This window comes from Pinus tabuliformis, chromosome J, assembly GCF_031772625.1.
Source record: "Pinus tabuliformis cultivar Carrire ecotype Pingquan chromosome J, CPIR1, whole genome shotgun sequence".
Taxonomy (NCBI): domain Eukaryota; kingdom Viridiplantae; phylum Streptophyta; class Pinopsida; order Pinales; family Pinaceae; genus Pinus; species Pinus tabuliformis.
Window position 1 is genome coordinate 937,823,429 of NC_142295.1, and position 25,261 is coordinate 937,848,689.

The 25,261-nt window shown below is 40.7% G+C and overlaps 1 protein-coding gene across 1 annotated transcript in view; it reads left to right on the forward strand.

Moving 5' to 3' along the window:
* Positions 1 to 6,001: 6,001 nt before the first annotated feature.
* LOC149229861 (Pre-mRNA cleavage complex II protein family) overlaps positions 6,002 to 25,261 on the forward strand; it is a 416,092-nt gene continuing 396,832 nt past the window's right edge. The window contains exon 1 of the mRNA XM_089378767.1: positions 6,002 to 7,092. Within this exon, the coding sequence (XP_089234893.1) occupies positions 6,419 to 7,092 (674 nt within the window). The 5' untranslated portion in view covers positions 6,002 to 6,418. The remainder of the gene's footprint in view (positions 7,093 to 25,261) is intronic.

A 25,261-nucleotide genomic window follows, 5' to 3' on the forward strand; every position in this document is an offset into this window, starting at 1 on the left:
AAAGCTTTAACATCTGGCAAGGTGTCCTTCGGGCAATCCTGAATTAAATTGACCTGCAATAAGGTATCTGTAATGTATTCGGTGAAATTTGAGGCATGATTTCTGGCTCTGATAATAACCATTTTTGCCTTTTTCATTTTGATATCCCAGTTATCGAAAATGATATCCTATTGTGATTATTCAATTTGAGGAAGATCAACTGTTCTTCCCTAAGCACTGTCTTGCCAATCTATATACTCAAAAATTTTCTCGTTAATTTCTTCATAAAAAATCCTCAAATTTGACAGTTAGTTTACTAAAGAGTTGCCAATCTTTGACAAGTCATGAATTAAAGCCAATTTGTGATAGAAGATAGCTTGTTGCATTGTTAGGGGTATATCCAATTATGATGCCTCCTTGCGGACTTCATTTATCTCTGGATTTTCCCTAGGTTGGTTTATCCTTTGTTGTAATTGCAGTATCTATTCATCTTTGTCCTTCACTTCAGATTCAAATTGTAGCTTTAAATCATTAAAACTTTTTTGTAACTCGGTAAGGTTTGCTTGCCATTGTTTCTCAATTGCTTGCTTTTCAATCTGGAAAGTTTGTTCTAATTGAACAATCCTTTGGTCTTTTTTCTTTCATTAGCAGTTGTATTTATGCAGCTTTATCAATGGTAGCACTAGCGTAAACTCCTGCAAACTGAGATAATCTGTTCAATTCCTCGTCAGGGGCTGTTTGAGCTCCTTTCCAAAGAACTTGAAAAGGAGTTTCATTTGAAACTAGCGCTTGCGATTGCTCTAACTTTCTTTTCTTCCTTGACCTGCTCATTACTGCTTTATGCTTTGGACTGTAAAATACGTCCAAAGGCGGGATTTATTCAATCTTGAGGACTATATCGACGGTAGGGAATGCAAGAATTATTTCCATATCATCGGCAATAGTTGATTGATTGATAATTTCAGCATCAATGTTATTCTCAGGAGTTTTAGGAATAGTATTCCCTTCGGAAGACTCAACAATAAACGAGGTTGTCCCTGTAGTTTTGGAACCTGTTCTGCTTGTATATCGGTCGAGATACCATTAACCTGAGCTTCTTCTGTTGTCAAAACATGGTTGACCTCCTCCCATACTTCATCCAATTTGTTCTCCTCTTTAATTTCACTTGTTTGCTTAACAACTATAGTAACTGTTTCAGAGACTTGGGAAATAATTGGAGCATTTGAAGAGGAGGCTGATGCATCTGAAACTTCTGAGTTCTGTCGAAATTGTTTTAACAAAGATTCTAGCAAATGGGTTATTCTTCGCTGGTGATATTGATTGAATCCAATCAATTCGTTAGGACTTAGATAATCCACTGCCAATTTTTCTACCCTATAATACTTTGGAACCATTTCAAACAAAAAATCGAACTTGTCAGGCTCGCTTGAAAATGGTTTGAGCTTAGCCTGTGCTGTAACATCTTTTGCTATGCCACTAGGGTCATATGGCCTATTTAGTATGGTTGGAAAACTAAAGGCTTTTAATTTTTCAATTTCAACTAAGGAATGCTTGAAATTCTCTAATGCATAGGTACCACAAGGGATAGGAAAACATGGCTAGGCAGATTTCTTGGCATCTTTAAGTACTCTAGTTAAGCCCTTACCAACTATTTGATAAGAAATTTCCTTGGCCATCAATTTATTTGGGACAAAAAGGGGCAAAACAAGAGGATGGGCAAGGCTACCAAAAACCCGAATGTAAGTAAATGACTCTTCCCCAAACCACTTTCCTATAGGTTTTAAGTCTCTGTTGGCTTTTGCAGTGAGTCTAGGGGCTTTTCTGCCAAAGACCTCTTGGTGGATAGGGAGCATGACCTCATGACACATTTTGTAAAAGTGAGCATCGTATTTGGTTTCCCAAAGGATATTGAGATAAACATATATAGGAATAAGAAATTGGTCTGTCCATTTCTATCCTAGAGATGAAAAATCATAAGAAAAACAAATTGCATCCATGACATAGGTGCTCATAAAGAAAGGATGAGCCGTTCTTTCAAGAACGTTACGCTTCTGTCTGTAATTGCGGATTTGAGTGGTCAAATTGTTGGATAAAATAGTCGCCCAATCCATGATATAGGCATTAATAAAGGCTTCTATCAATGACACCCATTCTTCAAATAATTTATGTGTATTTGGATAACCATAGAGGCGACATAACCTAGCAGTAATATGAGAGAAAGGGCCAACAATAGAGGCTAATGAATATATATCCCTGTCCTCTCGCTTGTGTTTGTTTGGGTCCCTTCCTCCATTCGCTGATCAGCTCCGTAGGATTCAGATTCTCTTGCATGAATTTTTGGACAAATTGCATATCATATTTCTTCTGAGGTTGAGGTAGAAGATACATTTTCCTTAAATCCTCATCTTTAAAAGACCCAACAACTGTCCTCTTTGGAGTTATAAACGTTTTGTCCGTAATGTCCAGATGGTCAACAACCCATCTTACCATATCTGTATACGGTAGAATTTTGGGGCAGGCAACAATTCTATGGAGAAATGAATTGGCCACATCGTTCCATGTGTCATTGTTACTTGGAGGATAATCATCAACAGTAGCAGCTTGTTTCACGATTATTCTTGGATTTTCATCCTTGAATAGTTTGTATATTGCCTCCCAGGAGGAAGAACCTGCATCCGGAGTGCATGTAGTATCTGTAAACAATGGAGACATCTCAGACACTTCTTCAGGGGGCAAGACTGGTTCTTGTTGTATTACAAACTTCCTCCTCACCTTGATTATTCTTGACATGTCCTTTAACTGCTCTTTATTGGAATTTACCTGTAAAGAAACAAACCAAGATAAGTAGCAAGAGCTTTGAAAGATGTAAAGAGTCATATCAATTCAATGCGAGTTTTATTGAAAATCCTTTCACATTAACTCAAAATTATTATAAATCATAAAAAACCTTGAAATTATAACTATGCAGAGTGGTCATTTAATTTTCAAACATTTGTTCACGTGACGTTGACACTTGTCATTATATTAGAAAATCTTTTATCGGTGTTTGATATCGGGTGATATTAACATAACTTAGCGATCTGTTATTTCCGAAAACCATATTGGCGCGGGATCTATATTAGCGAAATACTGGAGTTTTAACAAAATGTGATATTGGCTTTTGACGGATTACGATATTGGCTTTTGACGGAATGCGATATTGGCTTTTAACGGAATGCGATATTAGTTTCGACATTTCATATTTCGGCTCTTTGCTATTTCACTTATCGGCTTTTCGCAATCGGCTTTTCATTATTTCACTTATCGACTTTTCACAATCGACTTTTCGTTATTTCGCTTATCGACTTTTCACAATTGGCTTTCGTCAAATGACGGAATGCGATATTGGATTTTGATGGATTGTGATATTAGTTTCGACATTTCATATTTCGGCATTTTGCTATTTCACTTATCGGCTTTTCGTAATCGGCTTTTTGTTATTTCGCTTATCAACTTTTCGCAATCGGCTTTTCGTTGTTTTTATATTCTTTGAAACTGTTGATACTACTTGTAGGTTTTAATAAGACCAATCCTTTTATGATATTTCCATTTATTTGTTATGATTTCAGGATTTGTAAGATTTGTAATTTATTTCTTAAAACTACAAAAGGAATCCTACCAGGTTTTATGCCCTTTTCATAAACTTTCTTGTTTGATTAAAAAATAAAAGAGTAAATATAAAACTTATCTTATTTTATCTAAACAAGGAAGGATTTTATCCTTTTTTTTTAAAAGGGTACCCATTATTCTTTCTCCCAAGTCTAAAGATAATGGGGGGTTGTTGAGTACCACAACAGGTCGAAATGCCTCTTTATCACTCCATGAACACTTGATTTCAATCCAGATTCTAAGATCATTGCCGTGCCAGGGTGTGTTTGATTGTCACACTTCCCTCTTCATCTTTGGGGGCATGATGCACTAAAAGACATTAGAAACAAGTTGGGCTGCTATCTAGATAAAACATAAACAAATGGAGGTCAATTTTCTTTTGTTTGCATCTGTGTTGAGTTAAACCTCAATAAAGGTTTACCAGACCCTAAAGATAAATCTTGGAGAATGGAGCCATATCCAAGAATTGGACTATGAAAAGATTCCTTTTAAATGCATCGTCTATCATTCTCATAGGCACTTTGCCAAAAACTCCCCCCAACAAAAAAAAGATGAGCAGGCCCAAGCCCATGTTTCTAAAGAGAAGAGTTTCCAACAAATGAAGAAGGAATCTACTAAACAAGACTACAGACCCAAATAAATCTGTTGTAGCATATCCAATCCCATAACCTTCCTTCAACAAAAACTCTTTTCAGGCTCTTCAAGACCTTGAACAAGAAGAAGATACCCTTGAGGATCAAGGAAATACAATAGTGTTGGTGGAAAAGGAAGAGCAAGCCCCTTCACAGGTCGACCCTCCTTATGCAGACCCATATTTTGAGAAAAGGCACCAAAGTTGACACCCTCAGTTCTTGTGGAGATGAAGCGCTCTACCTCAACATTCTATAAGGGAGCTATAACAATTAAAGCAACTCATGCAAAATCATGCACGAGAGACAACACTAAAAAATCCTTCTCCTCAAATGTAATGGAACCCCCTCTCACAAGAGGTAGGAAATCCAATAAAAAAAGGAGAATGCGAAACAGATTCTAGCTCGGCTTCAAGTTCCAACTCCACGTCGATTCTCTGCTCCAAAAGCCCCACAAATAACTCAATGTACTATTTTTGCATTCTTTGATGCTTGCAATACATAAGAATCTACTCTTGTAAACATTTAGAAGGTCTCAATTGTAGTACCCGTGGAAAATACTATGATCCATCTCCCACAAATTTAGTTATTATCTCACTCAAAGATCCCATAGAAAATTGACAATATATTGAATTCCCCGAGTATTTACTATGACTGGGCCAAATTTAATAAAATCACTACTCATTTGTGTAAAAAAAGTATAAAATTATATTTAAAATATTTAAAAAAATATTAATTATGATATACACTAAATAAGTTTGCACCCGAGTGCATGGTTCGCGCGATGGGGGTTGTCGGCTTTCTCGCACCCCACCCGCGATCGACTCCCGTCAATGTGATGCTGCACGGTCAGCTATATACCGGAGTAAAATGTGATTTGATGTGATTGTCGATGTGATTGTTGATGTATATATTGTACAAATTGGGCCTAATAAAAGCTTCTGCACGGGACTGTCCCCCTCCTTTAAAAAAAAATACACTAAATAAGTTTCTTTATAATATTCATAGTTACAAAATAAATTTAAAAATGTTTTACTACTTCAATTTAATTTATTTATAATCTATAGAATTTAACATTTTATTTACAAAACAACTTCATCTACTTCTATAACAATAGTTTTGTGCATAGGATCAAAATATAAGTTGATTTGCTTCTCATTCCATTTAACATAGCAGGTATAAAAGTAACTTTGCTACTCAGTGTAGTAATTTACCTAAAAAGTATGTATCTCTATAAATATAGACAATTTTTTACATAGTAGTAATAATATTTTTTTGTTGCAATTTTTTTTACTATCTATTACTTTTTGCTTAAAAATATAATAGTTAACAAGGCTTCATATTACACTTATTTATTAAAATATAAATTAGAAAATAATAATTTTAAACGGTTAAATTTACCCAATATGAATAAGAGTTGTCTTTAGTATGACTTCTTGATTTGTGTTATTTAAATTGGTTTTTTAAGTGTATATATAGATTAGCCCCTGAAAAACCCCTAGGACACTTTGACCAGAAAACCCTACCAAAAAAACTTTCAAAAAATCACACTAAAAACAACTCGATATGAATATCCTATAATTTTCATTACATTAAATTTATTTCCCATTCAAAAATACAATCTAAACCATAACCAAAAAAACAAAATCAGGAAATTACTAGATTGGAAAAAAAACCAAAAAAATTAGCTCATTAAATCACACTCAATATACTCAGTAGGGCTTAGCTTGTTGATACCAAGTGCACTAAGCCCTGCCTACACCCATGCCAAAACCCTGCCTAAACCCTGCCACACATATATCCCTTGCCCATATTTCATGCCTCAACCCTGCCTAAACCATTTAGTTGAGCTCGTTTAGGAAGCCATTTATCTTCAAACTTTTTATCATCAGGGTTCGGCTCGCAAACTGTTTTTTCCGTGCATCTCAGAGATTGGGTTTATACAGCTAAATGCATGATTATATTTCAAGAGTCTCGAGGCTATTACTGATTCGTTCTCCGTCGTGTTTTGAACGTTATCAGCGGCGTATATGAGGCATTTTCTTTTACACCATAATTGTCGAATATATGCTTATAAGATTTAATTTACAGGATTTTAGCAGCGATTCGGCGTTTTGCACAGTTGTATAACCAGCATTCACTTTAAGAATACGATATTCAGAATGATGCGATTTACAATGAGATGCTTGGCAAAATCATGCAAATTTAAACTTGCGCCAAAGAATAAGAAACTATTAAAATCTAAGAAGAAACTAGTAGCCAAGATATTGTTCAGTGAAGTACTGGAACAAGAGTCCAACCAGCTTGATGAAACCGAGAAGCGAGCCGAATTTAAGGCTGCGATTGAACAAAATGCAAAGGAAAAGATACCTGGGCTTAGCGTCGAGTGCCAACTGCCTCCGAAGGATTCCTCAGAGGCATGCCCAACCAAAAGTAACATAGGGCAAGAGTTGCCAAGCCCTAATGAGAGTGACATATATACTGAGTTTCTGGAATTGACAGATACTGAGAAAGACGATGAAGTATTATTACCTGAATTTGCAGTTTATGATGAAATTCCTGTTGCATGTGACGCTACGATGACTAGTGAAGATGCGGCAAAGAGTTGGAGAATGGAGGATCGGGATGAATCCGCGGGAATTAAGAGGACGTGTCTTCCGCTGTATAAGATGGCCCCTGATAAGATTGTCATACCGGATGATTGGCGTTCTGCTGCGGAGTTTATTGCAAACAATGGTGATTGTCCTGCTATTCCCCCGATTGTGGTAGTGTGCGGTGCGCAGAATGTTGGAAAGTCGACTTTTGCTCGTTTCCTTGTTAACACTTTATTAAGAAGGTACGTTCTTCATCATGTTTCATGAATGCGACTTGGTTTAGGATGGGTTCTTGGATCTGGTTGTGTTAATTTAAAGGAAAGTAATGGTCTCCATCATAATTCATGTGACCAGAAGTATGGAGATTGAGTTTAACAGTACGACTGAGAGCAACCCTATCCAGCAACAGATTCAGGTTTAAGTTGAAAATTGGTTGCTAGACTTCGAGCATCTCTGTCGCCATTGACCTACTACTGTACTCGTTCTTTGGAAATTAATAAATTCATCTTATCTTGTCTGTGGCCTCTTGGAATTCTGGGGTGGCCCCTTGTACTGAGAGCCTTATCCCACTGGAGTAGTCACAACCCCAGTTGTCGCCACTTTCGCAGGCAAGTTCGTGAGCAGTGGAAGAAGAAGCAGAAGCAGAGCTGGTCACATGGCGTGTAGAAATCCACGAAATTCTGCGACTGCTTATAAGAACAATCTGAAATCTAATTTCTTTTCATAAAGACACAGAATTTCTCTACTAAATTTTGCAGTGGAATAGGAACAGAAATAGACACACCATCACAATAATGAAGGCCCAAAATTTTCTAATGAACCCAATTGGAAAGCCCTTTGCTTTATTGAGAATCTTATTGAAAAAGAATGAGCAATAGATTTCTCACAATACAATATTGTTTCAATAAAGAATACAATCTGATTCCCTCTACTTGTACTAAGCTGAAACACTCCTTGCAAAACCCCTGATCTGCTCCTCGATTTCCTCCTAATTCCTTGCACATAGGCTGCTCCTAAATTCTTGCGCAATTCCCAAGGAAATTCCTCTTTCCAATAATGCGCACAAGCTTCTCTTGGCACACCATTCTCTCGCAAGCTCCACACATAAACTTGGTCAACCTTCTCACAAACCCGTGAGCTCTATTGTCTTGTCTCACCAACTCATGCTCACAAGAAAATTGAATAATTCTGTGCCTTGGTCGTCCTTATATGGTCCTCCTTATAAGCTTTTCGAATAGGCTAAATCTGGCAGGTTATATTTTTTGGACCTCAAACTAGTGATTGATGAGTTAACTAAGTCTAACTGACTCATGCAACTCATCCGTCCTCAATTTAGAACTTGAGGCTCATTCGTTTGTCTTTTCCGAAAAATAACTCGCACTAGAAGACAAAAACTGAGCCTTCCACTCCTGCATATCAGTCAAACTGCATCATGAATTGTCCTAACTCATAAGGACTTGCCCTATTTTTTAGGAATTCGTGCATGTTAAGGAAAAACTGCTTCTTGGTCTCTTTGACTAAGTCACAAGCCAAAGAAGGACCTTTCTTGCTACTATTTTCAACACTCCCTCTTAGCGAGGAAGGTGCTTTTGGAAGAACCTTGTCCACTTGGATCTGTCTCCAACACTACCACGTTATCGGCTACTGCAACTGCTCCCTCTGAACTAGAAGACTTCCTTGCCTTCCTCTGCGGAACCTGATCTGGAGACTTGTTCTTTCCCACCATGTTCTGTGAGTCCATCACTTCAATCATAAGTACCATGTACCTTGTGTACCTTTGCGACTGCTTCCTCTGCCTGTGTTAAATTTAGATAACATGTTCTTTGCTTAGGTTAGATACTTTGTTAGATCATTAGCCCATTTGTCAATTTCAATAATCCATCATATTGATCATGACAGTAACTGATGAAAGAATATTAAACATGAACACAGAAGACAAGCCAAGACAAGAGGATGCAGAAATTGGCTCAAGCTAGGGAAAAACCGCAAGATGGGGAAAACCCTTTATCAATTCTTCTTATTATCAAATATCTTATCAATTCTTCTTATTATCAAATATAAAAAATTAAGCAGAGAGAGAGAGAGATAGAGTACAATGGTTCAAAGTCAATATTGACTTGCCAATTTGAGGATCTGGCATTACAACCTTTAAACAAATAAATATCCACTCCAATTGTGGCATGAACTGGATGTATACTGCTGAAGAGGGTTAGACTGATTAGGGCTGCTTATGGATCTCTGTCAGTGTGGAAAAAGTCTGGAAAAAATCCCGATTTAATCCTAAAAACATGATTTTTTGAACTAAACGATTTAATCCCCCGACTTTTTGGCGACTTTTTCACAAAGGAAAAAATCCCGATTTTTTCCTTATACTCCCGATTTAATCAGGAGTTGACCCAAAAAGTCTGCCTCCCTTCCCAGGCCGCGGATAAAGAGGCCACAAAGGTGAAAAAACTGTAAATTGAAGCTTCCATCCATGCATTTTCAAGTTATTGCATTGTATTGTTTGTCATACTTCTTGCGAGCATAGCGGTCTCATTTGTAATCTGTTAGTTTTGAGGTTAAGATATGTTTTTGTTTTCCAAGGAAAAACAAATCTTTATACTTCATATTTCTAGTTAGAAAGCAAAATATACATTGGCTAAGCCTCCAGGCTTTTAGTGATCCAGACTCTAACAGCCACTGCCCCTTCAAAAGATTACAAAAGTACCAAAAGGAAAAGCATACAACGGTCTTCCATAGAAAGAACCCCACACCATCAAAAACATTGTTACAGTTGTTGAATGCTTCCAGAAGAAACAACAAAGAGGTCATGAAGATCAAATAGCAACAACCTGTCCAAAAAAAACAAAACCAGTGCCTCAAAAAAGAACCCATTTTTCAGACAGGAACAAAGTACCTGTGAACACTTGTGACAACAAAGATCCTTCCTACAATGAGAGCACGTTTTGAAAGGGAATCTTCTTTAGTGGTGAACTCCCTGTAAATGTGGGCAAAGGTTATGTATCAGAAGTGGATTTTACCTCCAAGAGTTTTTGAATAATAGATGCCAAGGCTAGGTTAGTAATCTATCTACTGTTTTCTCAGAAAATAAGCAGCTTGGAGTCACCAAGCGTTAATTTTCACATCTACTGTGATACTCACTGTTAATTTTCATTGGACCTACCACCTGACACCTTATTACCCAAGCAGATTACAATCTACTGAATAAATGCATGACTTATTTCTTAATACAATTAGCAGAAACAAAAATTAAAAGGGGAAGAGGATCTCAGTGACTGATTACTTGATGACTTTTAGATGACTCATGATATACATTTATTATATTTTTTGTTGATATTTTGACTCTTGAGAGTTGAGACTCAAACGGGACCCAAAATTCAGGAGTTGATTCACTATTTTGATATGTGATGTAGCATTAGACTTCATATACATATTATATATTAGCTTTCTTTACATGTTTATGTGGAAATGCATTTATTTGATGTTGTGGATACTCTAGATGTTAAAAAAAATAAAATAAAAATGAATAATTTTGTGTTTTTTTAATTTTGCCGACTTTTTGCCGACTTTTTCAAAAAACTCCCGACTTTGAAGAGTTTTTCAACTTTTGGACCCTTGCCGAATTAATCCCGACTTCGACTTTTTCCACATTGATCTCTGTTATCCCTTCTAACTGCACCAAAACACCTCCTTATAACAACGACTGAGCTTGATACGTGAGGAACTATTCCGAGGGGTGGTCTACACTCATATTAAGCATCTCAGCCTCCTTTCTATAGGCTATACAGATTATGACCCTACCTGAGATGATGAATTAGAGATGCAGCCTCATGAGGAGAGGATTTCTCCTTTAACTTAACCACAGACGAGCCCATAAATAATTGCACCAACTCGGCCTGCCATGCTGCTACAGAACTCGGACTTGCAAGGATGAATTTGCCCATACTAAATTGTCTAGACCTGCGGCTGTCCATCTTGGAGAGTCTCAGCCCTAATGTAGAAGATAACCCAGAAACAAACCCTCCTTCGACCTTCTTCAAGAACTCGACTGCCTCAAACATATATCCAAGCATTTTGATGTGTCCAAAATGAGGGAGAAGGCACCTCAATATATACAATTTGGTGGGGGTCAAGGGACGTGACCATTGGGCTTGATGAGCCGACATAAGGGTGAGGTCGACCTTGATAATTTACTTGTGAGAGAACATAAATTCAAAAACCCACTTCTCCTTATCCAAATTTGACGATCTTTAGGTCGATTTTGGTCCTCTCGAAAAGAGGAATTCAATGCCATAATTATCTTCTTCAAAAGACCTGTCTAGAGTGGAATTTGGCCCTAGTTGCCAATTTTAACACTCCCTCTCAACTAGGGAGAATTCCACCTGCCAATCCATTTATTAACATGCCATCCTGTCATTATGCGCCATCTCTGCATCTCATCTCAACTTTGCTGAACATTGATATAGATAATGAAGAAGAATTGATCGAGAGTGAGTCACAAAAATTAGTCCTCATAGCTAGAGGTCGAACCCCAATTGGACTTGATCCCAAGTGATCAAGTTGTTGAACACCATGCATCCTAGACATAGGGAGTACGACAGTACACGATGCATCCATCGGTAGTGCTATGGTCCCTATCCACTTTTCCCAACTCATTGGCCAGATGAGAGGTACTTCCCATGTGTCCCAGACAACATGGGTAGGATGATGCAGGAACACCAACAGGGAAAGAATATATCACATCCTGCTCATAACCACATGTAGGGAAAGGATAAACCACATCCTACAAACACATATCACAACCACACGTAGGGAAATGATGAACTACATCCTACAAACGCATATCACAACCACACGTAGGGAAAGGATGAACCACATCCTACACGCATGCAAACCACTGAGAGTAGGGAAAGGATGAACCATGTCTTACATGCATGCCAACCAATCATTCGTAGGAAGTATCCTACTCGTGGGGAAAGGATGAACCACGTCCCACCGACATGTCAATCATCAATTGTAGGGAAAGGATGAACCACGTCTTACATGCATGCCAACCAATCATTCGTAGGAAGGATCCTACACGTGGGGAAAGGATGAACCACGTCCCACCGACATGTCAATCATCAATCGTAGGGAACGAGCATCCTACATGTGGGGAAAGGGTGAACCACATCTGACTGACATGTCCATACGCAGACGCTTGAATGCATCTCTCACTGGGTTATCCGCAGGAGAAGGTGAACCACTCATCCTATGCATATGTCATCAACAATAGGGGAAGGTGAAGCACTCACCCTACACACGTATTATCAATTGTAGGGGAAGGTGAACCACTCACCCTACATACATGTCATCTGTCAGAGGGGAAGGTGAACCACTCACCCTTTACACTGCGCACATATAAGGGAAGGCAAACCACTCACCCAATGGTTGGTCATAGCTCAATAAGTACCCCAAGCCTCCAGGAACTCCCATAGCTCAATGTTTTGTCTTAATCAAAGATCCCTTCATATAGGGGATAGAGTTAGGCTGCTTTCTGAAAATCAAGAGTAGATCTAGGTGATGATATTGCTGACGGAACCATCAATAGCTCCATCCAACAACATATATATATATTCATGCACGACCTTTTAATAAACATATTTATTAGAGATCTTAGCAACACTTAGTAATCCTCTGCTTCTAAATGAAGAAAATATCTAACTGATCTTACTCCCTCTTGCTCAGGGAGATCACAAGCCTAAGCTTGTCTTTCCAAAGTGCAAAGTGTCCATTTGGCAACCTGCTCATCATGAGATCCATCTACTTTGTAGATATAAAGGTGGACCTTAAGAGATACAACACTTATATGTGCTTTTACCATCTACCATACTGTTAGCTTCTTTCCAAGAGGCTATGAAAGGATGTCAGAAATCTGCGCATTTCATCAATAGTGGTAAAGCTTGTAGGCTCTCCAATGTATTATATCCAAATGGCTCATGGATGAGTTTTCTGCCTTCATAAGTTAAATGTGCTGCCAAGAACATTCAGCCTCAATGGTGATTCCAATGTAACCGAATCAAGAAATATCAAACTGTCAATTGAGCTAGCATCAAAATATTCACGGAGTCTTAGATTCCAGCAAATAATAAAATCACAGAAATATTTCAATGAGCAGTTATCCAATATATGAGGCTCATCCACAGATCAATTCATAGCGAGGCATATGACTGATAAGATGTAAGAACAACAGTGATCCCCCCAGGTATACATATGTAGACCATTTGCTTCTCCATTTCATCAAACCTTTCAGTGTAGAAAATAAGGCTAGGTATTTCTATCTTGACTTTAAAAGTCAACTCCCTGAGAGGGTCAGACATAATTCCCTCTAAATATAGAGACAGTGACCTTGCCAAACATAATCATTGAGCCACCTATAACCTGTCCTTTTTCTACTATAGACCTTATGAGCCACGGTCATCAAGGCATCATCAGAGTCACCATAATCAATGAACATGATCTGCTTTTATTAGGCAAGAAGAGTCATCAAGTTATTCTATCAGAGATTATATAGCTCCCTCTGAAGTCTTACTTCAGTTGGTCCTTCATCAGTCTGCTCCTCATCTTGCTACAAATGTACTTCCAAATATGTGAAGACACCAAGAGACTTGCTCTGAATCTTGCTTTGGAGAGGTCTGTTCTGATGCTTTTGCACTGACTGCTACAAATCTGAATGAGCCAAGATGTTTTAAGCAATTCTGATTCATGCCCCTTGTTACCCACCACTTCATGGGTGATATCCCTAGGAGAAATTTTTCTCCATGATGGACCTTAGCTGGTAGCCAGTAGCCCCTTGCAGTCTCTTGCTAGTTCGTTGTGCCATTTCTCTGCCACCTGAGCCAACCATGTGGTCCCTCACACACTTGTATTGATCATATGTTTGAAGGCGAGCCTCCTGAATCTAAAGGCATGTCCTGTCATTTGGTAATTGAGTATTTGTTAATTTTTGGTATGTTCTATGCTTAAGAGCAATTTACTTCAATTTCTTTATTAGCCCAATATCAATATCCAGTTTAGCAATCACATCAGCATGATAGTAAAATGCAGATAGAACATAAACATAAACAGTAGAAGACAAGCCAAGACAAGAGGACACAAGATGTGGCACCAACCAAGGACAAACCCCAATGTGGGGAAACCCTTGATCAATTCTTCTTATATTCTTCAATAGTTCAGTAGAGAGAGATAATACAAATTTACAAATCTGATAATTTATGACAGCAACAGTAAAGCCCTAACCAGAAAAGTCAACGCTGGTCAAACATGGTAGAATTCTTCCTCTAAGCAGCTCGGTCAACCCAGTCAACTTCGACCTCCAATAGCAAGCCCAAACAGTCCGAAAAAGTCTAGTCAAAAGCTGGTCAACGAAAGTCAAACCACGGCCAAATCTAGGGCAGTCAACGCTGGTCAAATGAGAGGTCAGATCACCTCGATTTCAGTGCCCAGATCTGCGGCCTGCCAAGGAGAAGATGCCTCACCCAATGCGCAGTCAAAAGGAGGTCAACGCTAGTCAACGCAACCCAAAATACAACCCTCTGAAATTCGGTCAACACTGGTCAACACAGTCAAACAATCAAACAGAAAATGTCCTCCTTCCTTCGCACGTTTGAGAGATTGCTGCCCAGATTAGCGTACCCAATCAAGTGAGGAGAGAGAGATGAGTGAAGATAAGATGATGAAATAATGACTTGAGGTCTCCTCCTTTTATATGCAATGTTGAGGATGAACTGGGGGTAAAAATGCCTGTTTTGTTTGCTTGCCGACCATGACAATTTGTCAATAATACAAATAAATTCATATATTCATTTTTACATGTCGGAATCAGAGGATCTTTAGATCAATCCTCAACCTCTCGGAGAGAGGAATCCAAGAAAAATATCAACTGTCATAAATAAGGTGACCCATATGGAGTTTGGCCCTAGTTGCCAATTTTAACACTCCCTCTCAACTAGGTAGAACTCCATCTGCTAATCCATCTGCTAGTCGGTACTATCTTTGCCATCAATGCACTGCTTTGCTGAACTATGGAGAAGAAGAAGTGATCGAGAATGTGTCATACCATTCTCTACTGACTCGAAGTTAGTCCCAGATAAAAGAGAGTGTCTCATACCACTCTTACTGACCTGAAGTCAGTGCCAGTTGATCCCAGATCAATATCGGTCATCCTAGCATAGGGAGTACGGTAGTACATGATGCGTTCATCGGTAGTACTATGGTCCCTATCCTCATTTCCCTGCTCATTGGCCATATGAGAGGTACTTCCCATGAGTCCCAGATTGCATGGGTAGGATGTCTCAGCAGGAGAAGGATGAACCACTCGTCTTGCCTACATGTCGCCACGGGGTATCACAGGGGAAGGCTGAACCACTCACCCTGTACACAACAAACCATTAGGGGAAGGCTGAACCACTCACCCTATGGTTGTTCATCGCTCCAAGAAGTACCCCAAGCCCCCCGGAGCTCCCAGAGCTCAATGTCCATATCATATAGGACCCTCATAAGAGGGTCTCTCCATGACTCCTAGTCGTTCTCGGAAAGTCAAGAATTTGACCTTTCCCAGGGGCTTTGTTAGAATGTCGGCGACCTGCTCATCAGTCCCAATGTGATGGAGCCTTATTGCTCCTCGTTGTACCATATCTCGGATAAAGTGGTACCTGATATCTATGTGCTTGGAGCGATCATGAAATACGGGATTCTCTGATAATCGGATCCCACTCTGGTTGTCGCAGAGGATCACGGTGGTATCCAACACATGTCCAAACAACTCACTGAAGAGCTTCCTCAACCAGACAGCTTCACAGGAGGCCATACTCGTAGCTATGTATTCGACCTCAGCGGTGCTCAAGGCAACCGACTTCTGCTTCCTGCTCATCCAGGATATCGAAGCAGAACCCAAAGAGAAACAACACCCAGAAGTGCTCTTGCGATCCACCACACTACCGGCCCAATCAACATTCGAATAACCATTTAGCCTCACATCTCTGGTAGTGTATCTTAGTCCATGAGTGATTGTGCCTCGAAGATATCTCAGAAGATTCTTGGCACCAATCCAATGTATATGATGAGGCTCAACCATATATTGGCTCAATGTGTTAACTGCAAAACATATGTCCGAATGGGAGTTCACCAAGAACATCAGCACTCCTATGAGTTGACGATACTGAGAAGCATTTCCCAATTCAGGTTTGGCAACACTACCACATAACTTCTTAAAGTTAAGTTCCATCGGGGTAGTCACAGGCTTGCAGTCCACCATCCCAAATCTTTCCAATATCTTCCAAACATATTTTCCTTGAGATAGGAAAATTTCTCCTGGCTTTTTCCAATACTTCAACCCTAGGAAGTAGTGCATAAGTCCTAGATCCTTCATCTCAAATTCAGAAGCCAACTCTCTCTTACATTTGTGAATGAGAGGGTCTGCACCTGTCAGAAAGAGGTCGTCCACATAAAGTACCAATATGAGAGGTTTATCATCTTCAACCTTAAAGTAAAGGTTCGGATCGGCTTCGCTTCTAGTGAATCTCAACTTCATCAGATAGCTATCAATCCTCTCATACCATGCTCGGGGTGCTTGCTTCAAGCCATAGAGAGCTTTCTTCAACCTGCATACGTGAGATTCCCGATCAAGAACCTCAAACCCCTCGGGTTGTTCCACATAGACTTCCTCTTTGATCGAACCATGCAAGAAAGCAGTCTTGACATCCATCTGATGTAGGTTCCATCCTTGCGAGGCAGCAAGGGCTATGATAGAGCGGATGGTGGTGTATTGGGCAACAAGTGCAAATATCTCATCGTAATATACACCTTCCTTTTGAGAGAAACCTCGAGCCACAAAGCGAGCTTTGAACTTTTTTGTGCTTCCATTAGTTCCATGCTTGATTTTGTAGAGCCACTTAGAGGTGACAACCGATTTGTCCTGGGGTCTAGGAACCACATCCCAGACATCATTCTTCATAGTTGACTTGTACTCTTCATTCATAGCATCCTTCCGTACTTGTTGCTTCATGGCTTCTTCAAATGATGAAGGCTCATTTTGAATGATAGTGCTCATGACGGTCAAGTATCCTTTATACCTGTTCGGCTTTTTGCTCTCACGGAAAGTCCCCCTCAGTGCAATATGTCTCTCGACATCTTCTAGAGTCTCCCTAAGCCATGAGGGTCTCCTCTTGGAGGAGGAGGGCTCTTGGGGAGGAGGATCAATAGGATCCATAGGTTCATCAACATCTGGCATCGTCTCGGCCTCTTTTTCACCCTGTTTTCCGGTGTCAGCTTCTTTGTCCTTTCTTGGGATAGGAAGGTTGATCTTGCTGAGGGTCATATCTTCGTCAAAGGTGACATCATGACTTATCTCAACTTCCCTTTGACCAGCCACATAAATTCTATAGCCCTTAGAATTTTCGCTATAGCCTACAAAGATTCTGATGCACCCAATTTGCTTCTTTCGGCACATGAAAATATACGGGACTTACAAAAATTCTAAAATGAGAGACATCGGGTTTCTTACTAGTGAACATTTCTCCAGGAATCTTGGAGTCCAATGCTTGATGAGGGCATCGGTTTTGAACATACACGACAATATTTGCAGCTTCGGCCCATAGAAACTTTGGAAGCCCTTGATCATGAAGCATGGCACGAACAATAGTACAATTCTTCCTTTTAGCCACGCCATTCTGCTCGGGAGTGTATGGTGTTGTGGTCTCCCTCTTAATGCCAGCTTCTTTGCAATAATCATGGAATTCATTTGATTCGTACTCAGTGCCATTATCAATCCTCAATATCTTGATTCTCTTCTCGGATTGGTTTTCGATCATGGCTTTCAAGTGACGGAACCAGGTGAACACTTCATCCTTCTTTTTCAAGAAGTAGATCCAAGTCTTGTGAGAATAATCATCCGTAAAGGTGAGATAATATAAGTATCCTCCCAAAGAGTTTACGGGCATCATACTAGATATGTCGGAGTGGATCAATTGCAATATATCTGTGGTCTTGCTATTACTAGAGGGGAATGGTCCTCTTGTAAGTTTTCCTTCGGCACATCGTGAACATACACCTTCATGCTCTACTTTGAACTCGGGCATACCTGTCACCATCTGTCTCACATCGGGTAGAGCCTTATAATGAAGATGGGCAAACCTCCAGTGCCATAGTTCAGATTGTAGAGATGTGTCACAAGACATGGCTCCCAATGGATTTTCTCCAACTTGATACAAAGTGTCAACCCGGAACCCAAGAGTAAAAGCATCTTTAAAATTCCTTTTCCAAACACGTACCTTTCCATCGATGAATGCCACATTGTATCCTTTGTCTTCCATTGCCGAAATGGATAGTAGGTTCTTCTTGAGATCAGGTACATATAGAACTTCTTGTAAATGAATCATGTTACCTTGATTCAATTGAAGGGTGACATTTCCTACTCCCTTCACGGGATAGGTGGCATCGTCTCCAAGTTTGTCTCCTTCTCTATCAAATTAGAGAGAGCTTCATTGTATCTGGTGTAGTGCCTTGAGGCACCACTATCAATTAGCTAATTCCCCAAAGAGTCGGGAGGAGAGGTCGTGGAGAGGGCCGATATAAGATAGTATTCCTTTTGCTTATTGTTAACAACATTTGATTCTTCATACCTGGAGTTCCTTGCTTTCTTGGAGGGTTGACCATTTCGTTGATGTCCCACATTCCTTTTTCCTTTGCCATTGTACCTGCCATTCCTTTGATTGTTGTGGTTGAAGTTGCCGCTAGAATGATTGTGATCGTCATCATGTGATGTGTCCCTTCTATTTGGACACTCCCTTGCATAGTGGCCAAATTTATTGCAAACAAAGCATCTGTGCTTCCTTCCACCCTTAGATCTAGGCTTTCCATTGAAATGACCTTTAGACCCTGCATTATTTCTTCTTTTGGCATGAGCGGAGAAAGCAGTGGGGTTGCCTCTATTAGAAGGCATTTCTTGCTCCACCATTCTTGTTTCTTCTGATGTTAGATCAAGAGACATCTTCCATCCATGATAGTCAGATTTTTCACGGAGCTTGTCTTCAGCCGCGAAGTGGGATGAGGAACCCATTGAGCCATTTGTCCTTGTCCAACTGTCTGCGGTGATTGCTATTTCACTCTTGCTTGGGCTTTGTTTTCACCTCACCTCAGCATGATAGTAAAATGCAGATAGAACATAAACATAAATAGTAGAAGACAAGCCAAGACAAGAGGACACAAGACGTGGCACCAACCGGGGACAAACCTCAATGTAGGGAAACCCTTGATCAATTCTTCTTATATTCTTCAATAGTTCAGTGGAGAGAGATTGTTATGCTCTTGACCTACGAGAAATTCTAGAATACCAAATATGTGAAGAAATACAACCGAGAACACAGAACAAAATGAGAAAAAACAGCAAGTAATTTATTATTCAAAGATGAATGCAATGTTCACTTCCCTCTTCTAGGGGGCAACCTCCAGCAGAGTAGAGCTCGATTACAAAATTAGACTCGATATCTCTCAATGGGGAGTCTCTATCCTTTATATAGGATTCATACATACAATACCATGGGTCATTACCATGGTTCTCTCAATACCATCTATCTAATACCATGGCCTGTTTGCAACTAACTGTGGTCCCTTTCTTAATTGTGGGTCAACTACTTACAATTATTAATACGGGCTTTATTGACTCTTTGACTAACTATAACTATGACGCGACCCTATTACATAAATAAAGGGGTTAGGATTGGACCCTAACATGCCCTCCCCCATCAAAAGCAGCGTTGTCCTCAAGGCTAAAGCTGCGGAAACTGCTGAAGAATAGTGGTTGGTTCCCAGGTCGCATCTTCTGGAGAGGTGTCTTTCCACTTGACGAGGACTTCCTTGATCTTGCGGGCGCGTAAATGTCGTTCTCGTTTATCGAGGACTTGTTCAGGTTGGAGCTAAAGTGAACCTTCTTCATCCAATTTGGGTAGACTGGTTTGAATTCTGCAATTGTTCCCCACTACTTTCTTGAGGCATGATACATGGAAGACTAGATGAATTTTTGAAGTTGGTGGCAAGGCCAGCTTGTAGGCCACTGCTCCAATGCGCTGAAGTATTTGATAAGGTCCGTAGAATTTTGGAGGTAATTTTTGGCAGCCCTTTTCTTTTAGCGATGTTTGCTTATATGGTTGCAGCTGCAGGAATACCTGATCCCCTTCTTGAAATGTGCGCTTTGAACGATGTTGGTTTGCCTGTTGCTTCATTCGATTCTGAGCTTGATGGAGATTATCTTTGAGACGGGCTAGCATGGCTGCACGGTTCTGTAGGAGTTGATCCACTGCTTGCACCTTAGAGCATCCAGGGACATAAGAAATAGGTGAAGGTGGGAGTTGGCCATACACTGCTTCATATGGAGTCATCTTGGTGGCTTCATGATAGTTAGTATTATACCACCATTCAGCTAAAGGTAGCCACTGTACCCATTGATGTTGCTTCTCTGAAGTGAAACACCTTAGGTATGTCTCCAAACATTTGTTGACTTTTGATCATCAGTTTGGGAATGATAGGAAGTACTTAGTTGGAGTTGGGTGCCTTGGACATTGAAAGGTTCTTGCCAAAAGTTACTGGTGAAATTCAGGTCACGATTAGACACAATGGAAGTGGGCATGCCATGTAGTTTGAAGATCTGGTTCATGAAAGTTTGAGCCACCAAAGTGAGGTTAAATGGGTGGGGTAGAACGCAAAAATGAGCATATTTAGAAAGTCTGTCCACAACCACCATGATGACTGATTTGTTGCCTGACTTCGAAAGACCTATAATGAAATCCATAGAAACATCTGTCCGGACAGAGGCAGGTATTGGCAATGGTTGTAAGGTGCTTGGTAACTTGACTGTTTCTCCTTTGTGGCATTGACACACATCACATTCAGCTACAAAAGTAAGAATGTCAGTTTTCATGCCTGTCCAAAAGAAAGAATGACGAGTGTGAGCATAAGTCTTTTGAAAACTTGCATGGCCTGCCATGGGAGATGAGTGCAACTCTGCCAAGATGCGCGTTTTGAGGTTGGATGTCGGCGATATAACTACTCTATCCTTGTAGCGAAGAATCTCATCCTTCCAAGAGTAGCCAACTGAGGAATTAGGATCTACTCTCAAGTTATTAATGAGTTGGGAGAGAGAGGGGTGTGAAAACCATTCCTTGCGGGCTTCTTAATCCAATCTAGCATGGGAAGAGAAATTGATAGCAGGGGGCTTTCATCCTCAAATTGACGTGATAAAGCATCCGTTACTACATTGTCACGCCCTTTTTTGTAAATTATCTCATAATCATATCCCAACATTTTGGCCAACCATTTATTTTGCTGGGGCGAGGATAGACATTGCTCCAAAAAGTATTTGAGGCTTTGATGGTCCGTGCGGATTTGGAAACGCTGCCCCAATAACTAAGGTCGCCAAATATCCACTGCATGTAAGATGGCCATCATCTCCTTCTCATAGGTAGAGTGTCCTAGATGTTTCCCACTCAGTTGTTGGCTGGTGAAAGCTAAGGGTCGACCTTACTGCATTAAAACAACACCAATACCAGTACCAGAAGCATCACATTCAATCACAAAAGATTTGGTGAAGTCAGGCAGTGCCAATACGGGAGTGGAACACATGGCCTGTTTGAGAGCCATAAACCCCTGTTGTGCTGCATCAATCCAAAGGAATGAATTTTTCTTGAGAAGGTTAGTGAGGGGTCTAGCAATGCGACCATAATTGCAGACAAATTTGTGATAGTAGCCGGTGAGACCCAAGAATCCCCTCAAACTCTTCAATGTTTTTGGTTGGGGCCAATCTTGCATTGCCTGTATCTTTTTGGGATCCACCCGGACACCTTCACGACCCACAATGTGTCCCAAATACTCAACTTCTTTCATGCCAAAAGAGCACTTGGACAATTTGACAAATAATTTGTGAGTTCGGAGTAGTTGCAAGAGCAGGTCGACATGCTGAAGATGTTTTTCCCAGGTTAGGCTGTAGATGAGAATGTCATCAAAGAAAACAAGGACAAATTTTCTGAGATATGGTTTCAGCAGGTGATTCATGAGGCTTTGGAAAGTGGATGGGGCATTACAGAGACCAAATGGCATGACCAAGAATTCATAGTGGCCGTCATGAGTTCGGAAAGCAGTCTTGGGAATGTCTACTTCTTTCATGCATATTTGGTGATAGCCCGAGCGAAGATCTAGCTTAGTAAAGAATTGGGCACCATGTAGTTCATCAAGCAGATCATCAACAACCGAGATAGGGAATTTGTCTTTGACAGTGAGTTTGTTGAGGGCTCGGAAGTCTGGACACATGCGCCATTCCCCATCTTTCTTAAGCACCATGATCACTGATGATGAATAAGGACTGATGCTAGGACGAATAACACCGGATTCAAGGAGTTCCTTGATGATTTTTTCAGTTTCATTCTTTTGGGCGAAAGGATATCAATATGGGCGCACATTCGGCGGTTGTGCCCCTGGGACCAAAGTGATGCTATGATCATGTTCCCCTCTAAAGGGTGGAAGCTCTTTAGGTTTGTCAAATACCTGCTGGTGGCGGTTTAAGACCTGTTGCATCTCAAGATGAATATGAGTAGTGGGCTCTATGGCCTGGATAACATTAGATTGGGCGATAACTCCATGATGGCCCTTTTTCAACAACTTTTCCATTCGATGCGAGCTGATGATAGAAGGAGCACCTGCCTGGAGTCCACGGAGGGTATGCATGTGGTCATTCTGCTTAAAGCTCATATATAACTCCTAGAAATCCATTGTGATTGGGCCTAGTGTGTGAAGCCATTCAGCACCCAAGACAATGTCACAACCACCCATGTTAATCACAAACATGTGGGTCTTTAGGTGGTAGTCTCCCATTTGAAGTTTGATATTTTCACATCGACCTTCATATTTCATTGTCCCCCCATCAACAATCTGGACCTGGAAATTAGAGACGGCCCTAACAAAACAATGAATAGCTTTGGCGACTTGCTGATGGATAAAGTTATGAGTGCTGCCACTATCAATCAATACTGCTACAGAGCGATGTTTAATAAAGCCTTTGATTTTGAGAGTTTGGGGCGTAGAAATGCCCGCCAAAGCATGTAGCGAGATAACTGGTTCCTCTAGGAGCTCATTGTCCTGCTGGGTGTCCTCAACTTCCTCCTCTAGTCCCTCAAGGGGTGGGGCTTCCTCAGATGAGCTGTGATCAGTAACATCAATTTGAAAGAATTTGGGTTCCTTGCATTTATGCCTCGGGGAGTATTTGTCATCACAGTAGTAGCACAATCCTTGTTTTCTTCTTTCATCGATTTCAACTGGAGATACCTTTTGAACCTTAAATGTTTGGGTAGGGCCTTGAGCCTGGGTGGGGCATTCCTTGGCTATGAAATTTGGACGAGGCGACTGGGCAGCTAAAGCACGTTCCACTTCGATAGCCTTTGTGCAAGCATCTATCCATGTAGGTGGGTGGTGCATCCAGACATGTGCTTGGATGGCTTCTTTGAGACCACTTATAAAACATTCCAAGTAGAATTCATCTCCTAGACCGTCTGTGCAGAAGGCCAATGTCTCAAAGGCTACAATGTATTCTTTTACTGTGCCTGTCTGTCGGAGCTTAGTAAGATGACCCAAAAAATTAGATTCTTTGTCAAAGCGGTCACAAAGAGATTTTGAGAACACCTGCCAAGTTATGTTCTTGGGATAGCATTTCCGATGCCACTGCCACCATTGCCATCTCTCTTGTTCATACATGTCCAGCGTGGGTGGCCGAGGGTGGGAATGTTGGTGATTTCCATGGAAGTGAATATGATGGCTAGATTCTCCTTCAAGGTCTTCATCAATACCCTGTGCCTCTAGATGCAACCCCGACGTGCTCGGTTTGAATTGTTCCATGAATTTCTGCATTTGGTCCATTAGGCCCTGGAATTTATCCAACTTCTATTCAAGGCGCTCGATCTTCTCGTTGGCCATGACTTGAGCTCTGGTTTCTACCATACACAGATCTTGGTCACTTGTCGTCACTTTGAAAAAATTTGGGACCACCCGAAAATTGAAGTTGACAAGTGAATGGTAACCACTGCGATCAGTGTCGTCGTCCTGAATCTTATGGGCTAACTCTCTTGTAAGTGTCCCAGGAAGGCCTCAGACTTCGAATGGAGTTTTACTCCCCGTTGATCAATACTACAGTGGCCAAATTTCAGAAAACTTGATCCTGCCCAATGTCCTGCGTATATCGGCCCAGACGATAGGAGCCACAAGCCTCATTGCGCAGATGGTCAGATCTGCCTGCAAAACCCCAACGGTTGAATGTGAGTTGGACTGCGGCAGCTACAAAACCCCAACTGCTAGATCTGAATATTACTGTGGCGGTAGAACCTCAACTAGTGGATCTGATTATTGCGGTAGCGACAGAACCCCAACTGCTAGATCTGAATCGTACTGTGGCAGTAGAACCCCAACTAGTGGATCTGATCTAGCAAATAAGATAATGGGCGATCTTTAGAAAGTCGAGGGAACTATGGTCACAAAGGAGTTTCAGGTGCTACAGATCGCAATATATATAAGGGTCCAACAATAGTACTTGGCCCAATCTTTCAGGGCACTAACTAAGGAGGATAAACTGTACCCTTAGCTGTACTACCCGACTACCCTATCGTACGCGCGAGTAATCTCCCCGAGTGTTGTTCTCAGTGTACTGTAGCAGCAAGATGGTTGACAACTTATCTAAGGCGAGGTTTCAGGTGAGCCTAGGGGGGCTTCCGATATAGCCAAAGGGTACATGGAAGGCAGTCTGTGCGCGGTTCTGTCTAATGCGTTACTACTTGAAGGGGTACCCATAGGGCTTACAAGGGAGTCCAACAAGCGTGAGTACCTCTTGTATTTCCTACGTGCATGCCCCCCCAAATCCACAGGTTTATGTGCTCAATGACAAATCTTGTGGTTTAAAGACGCTAGAACACGTCTCTAGCCTAAAAAAAAATCCTGCAAAAATGGAGGTAGCACCGGCCCTGGAAAGTGCTTTGATACCACTTGTTATGCTCTTGACTTGCAAGAAATTCTAGAATACCAAATATGCGAAGAAATACAACCTAGAACATAGAACAAAATGAGAAAAAATAGCAAGTAATTTATTATTCAGAGATGAAAGTAATGTTCACTTACCTCTTTGAGGGGGCAACCTCCAGCAGAGCAGAGCTCGATTACAAAATAGGACTCGATATCTCTTAATGGGGAGTCTCTATCCTTTATATAGGATTCATACATACAATACCATGGGTCATTACCATGGTTCTCTCAATACCATCTATCTAATACCATGGCGCGTTTGCAACTAACTGTGGTCCCTTTCTTAATTGCGGGTCAACCACTTACAATTATTAATAC